The sequence below is a fragment of the Pezoporus occidentalis genome, unplaced genomic scaffold (genome assembly GCF_034315485.1).
Source record: "Pezoporus occidentalis ecotype Australia unplaced genomic scaffold, CSIRO_AGI_Poc_V1 ctg73, whole genome shotgun sequence".
Lineage (NCBI taxonomy): Eukaryota > Metazoa > Chordata > Aves > Psittaciformes > Psittacidae > Pezoporus > Pezoporus occidentalis.
Genome location: NW_026916082.1, coordinates 249,077 through 258,899, shown reverse-complemented (window position 1 = coordinate 258,899; position 9,823 = coordinate 249,077). Strand labels below are relative to the sequence as shown.

The window sequence follows — 9,823 nt, the reverse complement described above, 5'->3', positions numbered from 1 at the left end:
CGAGGGGTCCTGAACCCTTATATGTACTTCCAGCATGGGGAGCCCACACATGTATGCAGACACACAACTCTTCCCCCCACCCTATGCCAAATAAGGCAGCCCTCACACCAGGAGCCCCACGCTTCACTCCCCATGCACAGAGAACCTCCTGCCCCCCACCATCCTTGAGCACCCCCCAGCCTGGCCATGTCTGAGCTCACCTGCTCTTAGACAGCCCTGTTTGTTTGCCCAAGGTATTTGCAGCCGGGGGCACCTGCTTTGATACCATCAGCTCCGCGAAGGAAGCTGCTCACCTAGCGTGACCCCTGTAATCCCATCCTTCCCCATTAAGCGCTGTGTGTGAGTGCATCCTCCCTCCCAGCCTCCTGCCATCTCAGCATTTCTCTCCCTCTCCCCAGCCTGAGCACATCAAGGCTGTGACATTGCTGAGGAGGGGGGAGCAAATCCCCCCACGTCACTTCAAAAGGGGCCTGGCAGTGCCAACACCCCCAGCCCCTGCCATTGCCCCCTCTGGGACTGGGGCGTTCTCCCTCCCCTGTCACCACCCTGTGGCAGTGCTGGGGACTCAGCAAGGCCTTAGGCTGGGCTGATCCTGCAGTGGGGTGGACAAAACTGGTCTCTTGGTGCCTCCTGCCACCAGCACCATGTCCCCTATGGTGCCACCTTTGCCCACTGGCAGGTCTGTCTGTCCTGTCACAGCACCTTGTCCCAGCTACCTAGATGCCCCTAAGGAAACCAGCACCTTAAACCATCTCCTTCTACTCTTTAAGAGGTCAAATGCTCCTTCCTGTTACCCAGTACTGTCTCTCCCACCCTGTATGAAGCAGCCATACCCCATTGCCAGGCCAAGCTGTGCCCACTCCCTCCCCACAGGGCTCTGAGCCAGCTGCTCCCCCAGCATACCCTTCCAGGAGCACTTTGTTAAAGATGATGTACTGGCTCTTACCTCCCCTGAGCCGAGCTGCTCCTCCACTGAGAGCAAGCAGGACCCAGGCCCAGCAGATAAATTAGCCCTGATCCCTTTCTGTGCACAATTAGGGAGATCTGTGGGGTTGTGTGTGCACCAACCCTAGCAGGAGCTGGGCACCATCCCAGCACTGACAAAGCCACAGCTCTGTTCACTACAACCATAGAATCACACAATGGTTAGGGCTGGAAAGGACCTTTAGGCCAATTAGCACCAACCCCCCTGCCATGGGCAGGGAAACTACCCTGAACTCCCCTCCTGCACCATCAGCGCAGGGCACTGGTGGGCTGTGCCCTGCCAGTACCTCTCTCTCACACACGCATCCAGCCCTCGGCAGAGCACTCCTTCATCTCTTCTCTCAGCAAGGCTGCTAAATTGCCCCGCTTCCCCTAAGCTTTCCTAGAGCAGTGCTATTTGCCTGGGGATCGAGCAGCGCACAGACCACCATCCCCAGGCACGCTATTGTCCCAGGAGAAGGGTACTTCCCTGGGGATGCGACCTCTCCCAGCCAGCACCCATCCTTCCTGCAGGGCCAGACCCAGGCACTCTGCTCCATCCCGGGACCAGTGCTAGGTGCCCTTTGCATTCCAGGACCGGCAGCCAGGCAGGGAGAGGCAAGGACGGAGGCCGGGATCCCTGCCGGGGCTGCCCGGGCCCGGCCTCCGCGGAGCCCCGCCGCGCTGCCCGCCTGCCACCTAGCGGTGCAACAACAGCCCTCAGCGGCAGGGGCACCAAAGCTCCCCTCCGTGCTGGTCAAGGGCGGTTTGGGTCCGTAAGGGAACAGTGAGGAGGTGGAGAGGTGCTACACAAGCCCCAGAAGAGAGAACTGGCCCAGCTCACAATGTGGGACAGAGCCTGAGCTGAGGATCCACCCTGGAGGATTTCCTCTGGAGTCCGTGCAGGTGAGAAACAAACTGTCCCGACAGCCAGCAAGGCAGAACAGTACATGGCGCTTTTTTGGGGACAACAGCCAATATAGGATTGAGACAGGCATCAACCCATGGGCTAGGAATCATAGTCATAGAACCATAAAATAGCTTGGGTTGGAAGAGACCTTCAAAGGTCACCTAGTCCAACCCCCCTGCAATGAGCAGGGACATCTTGAACTACATCAGGCTGTCCAGAAGCACATCCAGGCTGGCCTTGAATGTCTCCAGGGATAGCGAGTCCACCACCTCTCTGGGCAGCCTGTGCCAGTGTTTTACCACCCTCATTGTAAAAAATTTCTTCCTCAGGTCCAGCCTGAATGCCCCTTTTTAGTTTAAAATCATCACCCCTCATCCCATCGCAACAGACCTTGCTAAAAAGTCTCTCCCCATCTTTCTTTATAGGCTCCCATGTTACAAGGATGGCAGATGAGATGCATGGAAACTGTCAGGGAAATATTTAAGGAGGACCGGCCCCAAGGGATGAGAGGTCCCACCTGACTGAAGCACAGAAAGGATGAAACCCTCTCCAGATACCCAGACATAGGAGACACAATGCCCCCGCAAAGGCCTGAGCTCAGACCTGCCCCATGCCCTGCAGGCACTGGTGTGTCACCCATCCACAGGACACTGCTCAGCTGAGAGCAACACAGTCAAGACTTTACCATGACAGTGCCCAGCACGAGGGCCTGAACCAAGAGGGTGTTGCTAAGCTGTCACCTCTGAGAGCACACATGGAGTTGGTCCCTGCCCCATATAGCTACCAGCACCTCTGCCTCTTCCCTTGGTAGCCTGGATGCCTCACTGAGCTGGGCCCATGAAGCACAAGCGTGCAGAGCTCCTGCGGGACAGAGGAGCCCCCAGATCTGTCCCGAGAGCTCTGCAGCACTGCCAAGGGAAGCAAGGGTCAGGGACTGGACACAGAAGAGCATCTCCCACTGCAGTGCAGATGGGAGGAACCTGCCAACCAGCAGTGACCCTGCTCCAGACTTGATGTATAAGACCTTTATTGAGAGCGTAAAAACAGTTCTTTACAAAGCAGATTGACCCAGAACCTCCCACCAAACCCCAGATAGGCTGTGAGCTCCCACCCCACCATAACTGCAATTGAGGACACGGCATGGACCCCAGCTTCACATTTTCAACTGTATAAACCCCATCAAATTGTAAATAAAGAAAAGCAAACACACTAGAATCAGTAAAGGTGCCTGTTCCACCACTGGCTGTAAGGGGAAAGGGCCAAGACAGGTATTCCAAAGCCATCAAGAAGGGGTGCACAGAGCAGAGGTCCAGGAGAGCAAAAAGGCACAGGATAAGGATCACCTCCTGCATCCCTGATTCCCAGGGCAGGGATGGGGGAGAAAGATTATACCAGCAGCATCTTTCCAGTTTTGGGACCAACCTCCCAGGGCTGTGGGAAAGAAGACACCCCAGTATTGGGAGCAGTCCCTGATTCCCAAAAAGTTACAACAGAAAAAAAATCAAAATAAAAACAAAGCAGCAAACATTGAGGTCCTGGCAAGAGGTGTCCGAGGTAAACATCATCTGGGAGAGAAGTCCCTGTGAATACCTAGAGGAAGAACCAGATTGAGACCAGCAGCCTCCTGCAGCAGGCCAGTTTCTACCCATGCTTTCCACATCAGGTACTCAGACCCTTCCTCTGAGGCTGCCTGGCCCCATACCTTGTCTTAAGTTACTGCTTCCTCCTCTACTTCTTGGCTGGCTTGATAGGAGGAAGCTCCTCCTCCTCAGACAAGTCATCCTCCTCCTCGTCAGACAAGTCATCCTCAAAGGAAGCATCTTCCCTGTGCACTGGAACACACAAGTAACTGTTACACACCAATGTATGTCTGCAAAAACAGCTGACCCCCAAAACACTCCAAGAGCAGAATAGTCCAAAGAGCACTGGAGCAGATCTAACAGCAGCTTGTGGTGAGAAGCTGTATCGCAGCTGGAGAGAGGTCTCAGACAGGAATGGTGAGAGATAGCCATTGAAAAAGGGGACAGCGTTGGTCACCCAGACCCCTTTTCCCATGCAAGGCTTTATGGCAGGGAAGGGATCCCTGCACAGAGACAGCCCCTGGGGAGCCAGCCCAAACAAGGCATCGAGCACATCTCCTAGGGGCTCCCCAGGCAGTGCTCATGCTGGTGGGGGCCCTTCATTACCCCTCTCTTCCCCAAAGCCTTTCCCCACCAGAGCCCTCACCTATCCTGTGCCAGCCGGCGAGGTGCACTGGGCCAGAGCCTGCTGCCAGGCGAAAGGTCACTGGAGGCTGCAGCTCGAAGTTGTCCAGACTGAGCTGCAAAGAGACAGAGATGGAGCTGAGTGAAGGGCAGAGGCTGAAAAGAATATCCTGTAGTCCCCAGCATGGCACCTCTCCCATGGGACCCAGGGCATTTCCCTGTGAGCTGCAGACCAGCTCATGGTCAGGATCCTAGGGGAGAGGGCCACAAACATTCAGAAATGTCCAGTTCCTTACAGCCATTCCCACCTGAGTCTTTAAAACAAGTTCTTACCAAGGGCTGGCATGACAACTTCAGATTTGCCACCGGCACAGCAATCTCCTGGTTCTCATGGTTTCGCCCAACGACCTCCACCACATTGCACTCATCCTTGGCACCGTCTGTGAGGCAGACCTGGATGGAAACGGAGATCATCAACTACTGCTGCCCCAGGAGCATCTCCATGGGACAAGCAACCCTCAGCAATACTACCAGGCCAGCCATGGTAGTACTACCAGTACTGCCATGGTGTGAGGGCACTGCTCCACAGAACAGGGAGAGCACAGAGCTCACCAAGCACTGTCCCCCTGACCACCTCCAGAGTGGCTCTGTGGCTTTCCCAGCTGGGACACTGTAACCACCTCAAGTGAAGGCTCGTGAGCTGCATTTTCTGCCAATCTCATCCACAATAGCATCTCCCAGGATAGAAAACATCCCCCAGAGAGAGCCAGGGATGAAGTCCCTCAATCCACCTGGGCTTGGAGCGCAACACACCAGGGACCCAGCTGGTGGGGAGGGCATGTTCTAATGAGAGGCTCCAGCAAGGTCAAAGACAAGGAAAAAACACTCCTTCACACCACAGCTACAGTATTCCTCTGCTGAGCAGCCTCCTACCACCACTGGCTTTACCTAAGCACCTCCATACAACAGATAAACACCACAGCTCCATGCCCTGCCCTCAGCACAGCTAGTGCTGGGACCTGAGAGAGGAGTCCCCTGGTCCAGCCCAGCCAGGGGTGGGGGAATGAGCCTGGGAAGGGGGTGTGAGGCTGTGGGTCACTATGGGAGAGAATAAGCATAATTAATTCTCCTTTCTCTTACCACAGACAGGGCCAAAATGTGCTCAGAGTCACCTTCATCGTCCACCTGAAACGTGTAGGATTTGGTACTGGCAGTCAGCTCACAGCCTAGAAAGAGAAGATACGAAAAGCTGCAGCAGCCATCACACAGCCCCAGACACCACAGCAAAGAGTTCCCAGGCTGAGCCTCCGCTGCACATGCACATGGCATCCCTAAACCACTTGATTTCTCATCCTCAGGAGCAGCCTCCGGTCTCCAGGATAAAATGTTCCCAAGAACTATGCGCCTGGCTCAGCACCAGAGGGACAAAACCCGATGTCCCCAAACTGGGATTCCATGAGCAACACCCAGGGGCACCCAAGGCCACCGAGCACAGGCAAGGCAAGGCTCATCTCCTCCAGAGAGCAGAGAAACCAGAGCACATGGCTGTGGATGATAGGAGCAGCCAGAAAGGAGGCTCAACTCCCCCCACCTTCAGCAGAACATTTGCTCTGGGGGCAAAGACACAGAGCATTAGACATGATGAGGAGCAACCCAAGGGGAGGGTGCTGGGCCAGGCTGCAGAGAGCTGGAGTCCCTCAAGACAAGTTTTGAGTGGGATTTCATGACATACTCCTCCAAACAGCTACATAACCAAGGGAGATGCAAAATTTTGTCCTTGGTTCTTAGGATGAGGATTCAGCTGACCGTATGGAGGAAGGAATGGCAGAGTGCCCTGGGTGTGTTTGCTTGTTGCAGGATGATTCACCGCCGTGAAGCAGATCAGGAAAAGCAGAGCTGAGTCCTGCATACCAGACCCGGCATTTGAAAGGGGGGGGGGGGAGGGGGGGCGAAAGGAATTAGCCCCAGGCTGGACCTCTTTCCATCCCTCCTATTGTGTTCGCAAGATCACCAGGGCAATGACCAAACTCAAAAGGGGGGTTTGGGGGTGCTGTTCCACATTCCCGAGCCGCGCGGCTGGGCACGCTTTGGGCTGAGGGCAGCCGCTCGCACTCCCGCCTGTGGGCGGCTTGGGCCTCGTGTGCGGGGTGGCCCGGCCCGGGCGAAACCCGCCCCGCAGGGGAGGGACGCAGCTCCATGGCCGTGGAGCAGAGACATGGGAGTGCAGGCGGTAAGCGGAGGAACGGGAGAGGCCGTCCAGAGCCGGGGCGTCCCCCAACCCCATTGCTCGTAGCCTTCTACACCCGTGAGTCCCCCCCTGACGGCCCGCGGCTCCCCTCAAACCAGCCCAGGACCTCCACCACGTGTCCGCTCCGTCCCAAGCCCGGGACACGTGTCCGGCAGCCCCGGACCCAGCTCGCCAAGCTACGGGAGCTCGCTGGGGGCCCTCACCCCATGCCCCGGCCTCACACACGTGTCTACGTGTCTCAGTGTCCTGCGTGTCCGTTCCCTCACTTCCCCCGGCACAGATCTCACCCTCCAAGGCTCAGCAACGGGCTCTACGTGTCTTTCCAGAACCACGTGTTTCTTTAACCCCCCCCCGCCGTGTCTCTCTGTAATAGGGACCTCCCGGGTCCCTATTAGCCCCCCAGCGTGTTCCCCCCTCTCCCCATTCCCACCCACGTGTCTTGCCCCGTCTCCACGCCGCTCTCGTTACTCCCCCGTTCCTCCCTTCCTCTGTCCCTCTCCTGACCCCATTTATTGCCCCGACGTGTCTCTCCCGCCCCCCATCCCCTCCATGTCTCTTGCCTCGCCATCTCTCACACCCTCCCCCCCGCGTGTCTCCTGTACCTGGTCTATCACTTCCCCCCCTCATCTATGATCCTTCACATGTCGTCCCGTCCCCCCAACTCCAAGTCCTTCTACCACCCCCTCCCCGTATCCCCATTTCCCTCCCCCGCGGCCCCCGGTGCCACTCACCGAAGAGGACGCTGCCGAGGACGTGCGGCTCCATGAGGCGGCAGGGCAGCGATGAGAGAGGGGCGGGCCGAGCCGGGCCGTGCCGTGCTGAGCCGTCATAGCTTTTGCCGCCCCGCCCCGGCATGGCCCGGCCCGGCCCGGCCCCTGCCCGAGGCTGACCAAACCGAAGAGTCCCGCACGCAGCTTCGCCCGGCACCCAGCGAGGGGGACCCCGCTGGCAACAACAAGGTGAAGGGGGTCTTCATGGAAGGGCTCGCCCCATGGAGGGGGACATTCGGTGAAATGCCGCTGCTATAGCGTTTTATTTCCTTTCTATAAAAAGCGTAACGGTTATTAACCCAGCGCGATCTTAATGACTTTTCCTGCTAACTGGCCACTTTCATCGGAAGGCTTCTCTGGGGGGCAGGGAGGAGGAAGGGTGGAAGGAGAGAGGGTATTTGTGAGGGAGTGTCTTAACTTTGTGAGGAGGGTAAACAGTCCAAAAGCCACCCAGGAGATGAAAGACGCCACCACATCTTTTTACAGCCCATCCTGGGCCTTCAGCCAAAGTATTTTCTGACCACACTGCTGGCTGCGGAAATGGCAGAGTGGAAGTGCCCCTTACTAGCAGCTGTCCATCTACTGCCCTTTTCATGGTCATCATCCCAGGGCACCAGTTTTCCCAGACACAGGGAGAGGATACAGGAGGGGCTGTAAGAAAGCTGAGAGTCTGAAGAAGGGTAGCAGTGGTCCAGAACGGGAACACGGACCAAGGCAGGGGCATAACAGAGGGATCTCTAAGCCTGGGTGAGGGCAACAGCAGAAGTCCGGCACCAGGGACTGTGGTGCAGGAGCCCTTGAACAGAGGCAAGATCCTTCTTTAAGACATACCACAGGGAGCAGAGGCCTGGGCTGGTCTTTCAAAGCTGAAAGGGAAGCAGCCTGGGCCATGCTGCAGGGGTATAGCGGGGGGCAGTGAATTAAAAACCCCACTAACAATGAACTCAAACCATGCTGTCCGTCAAGGAGCTGGCTCTGCTCCCACTGTAGAGGAGACCTCCACAGCCACCCATTTGCTCTGTGCCAACTGGAGCTGCTTCAAGAAAAACACAGTTGAAGAGGTTTGAAAAGCCAAAGCTGGTGCCAGAAAAAGGCAAAAATACAAGTGCTCGCTCAGCAATGGTTATACAAGTGTGCTCGTTTGCTTCCGCAGTAGTTGCTCTCTGCAGCCATCAGGCTAGTGGCCCATGAGGCAGGCAAGAGAGCTCATTTCTGCCTCCCACTCCCTTTCTTGGGAAATTTTCTGGTGTAACAACAGGATCCAATTCTGTGTTTGACACAGCTAATTGACACTGTCATTTCTGCTGTAACTGTGTGAAATAGGCTTCAAGAAACAAAGATACCTACATGCAACACATGACGAATTTATGAACAACTACCATTTTAACAGAGCACACATATACTGGGTTACGAGAAGCTTCAGTGCCGATTTCCCTGCTCAGTTGGCATGTACAGCTTTTGAACTGCATAACCTGTTCTTCTGCAGCACATGGACGAACACTTGTGAGCTAACCTTGGGAAAACACAGCTTTTCATAACCCTGACTCACCCCTCCTGCCTGCCTGTCAACTTTATCCATACAGGAAGCTACTTGCTGTAGCTGTCTCAGGAGCTTCTCCCAGTTAAACTGTGTGGATGTACAACCAAGGTCAGAGTGTGGAACTTCAATGTTTGCCCCTTGCACACAGCATAACCCTCAAGTCACTTCACCTCTCCCCATGTTTCTGTGGTCAGCTTCCTCTGGGCTTCAGCAGCCTCAAGCCAGCAGCCAGCAAGACAAAAAGTAATGAAGAAGAGACAAACGAGCACTGCTGCCACACTCTGCCTTTGACAGAAACTGGAAACCACCTTTAAAAGAACTGCTTTTGTTTCCAAACAGGTGAAGTTCAACTGGCAATACTCACAGAAGAGACAACCACAAAGGTCACTGCCACCCTGAAGGGTTGTCAAATACCTGCCCCTGAAAAGCACAGATAAAAGCCTACCATGGAACGCACCGCCACCACCAAAACCAGAGACAGGGTTCTTTGACATCTGATCCTGAGCCCATCAAACAGACATTACATGATGTAATACACACTGCCAAACCACTTCTGGTTCTGGGACCTCACACACAAAACATGTTTCTTATTTATGTTCACTTCTCAATTTTTATTCTATTTCTCGCATGGTCTTCAAATACAGTTTTACAGGTCATTTTTTTTCTGCTACAGATACTGTTGATCTAAAAACAGAATAATGAAAGTGGCATTCCAACCTTAATGAAAATTCATAACCATGAAAGATATGTCAACATATCACTTTACAATCCTAGAATGATGGTATTGGCCTGACGTTCCATAGGCTTATACAATTAACTTCTATAATAATAACAAAGTCATAGGAAGAGAAAATGTGGCAACTCCTTAAAAGCCAAGAAATAAGGCCACAAGCATCCTATGCTGTTATGTTACGCATCCAGATAAAGTAAGTTGACTCTGGTATCCATGAACAAAACTCTCCCAACCTGATAATCCAAGGTATCAGCTATTCAACATGCATTCAAAGCTGTATAAAAACTAGTGGCATTCAGCTCTGATTTGCATGAAATCCCACAGCAAAACCCCGTACCTCTCTCTCTAAAAAAAAAAGAAATGAACTTGTTTCAACTTAAATACTTTGCTACCACATTGAAAAAAAAAAATTGTTCACATTCTGCAAAGGAGAAAGAAACCCAAAACAACAACAA

At 54.4% G+C, this 9,823-nt stretch overlaps 1 protein-coding gene across 1 annotated transcript; it reads right to left on the bottom strand.

Annotated features, from left to right (window-relative positions):
• Nucleotides 1–2,883: 2,883 nt before the first annotated feature.
• On the bottom strand, nt 2,884–7,198 carry NPM3 (nucleophosmin/nucleoplasmin 3). The gene is made up of 6 exons (XM_062601820.1): nt 7,057–7,198; nt 5,218–5,303; nt 4,411–4,530; nt 4,100–4,193; nt 3,576–3,705; nt 2,884–3,463 (listed from the first exon to the last, which is right to left on the bottom strand). The coding sequence occupies exons 1-5, from the start codon at nt 7,178–7,180 to the stop codon at nt 3,602–3,604; spliced, it is 528 nt and encodes a 175-aa protein (XP_062457804.1). The 5' UTR covers nt 7,181–7,198; the 3' UTR covers nt 2,884–3,463; nt 3,576–3,601.
• Between the last annotated feature and the right edge of the window lie 2,625 nt (nt 7,199–9,823).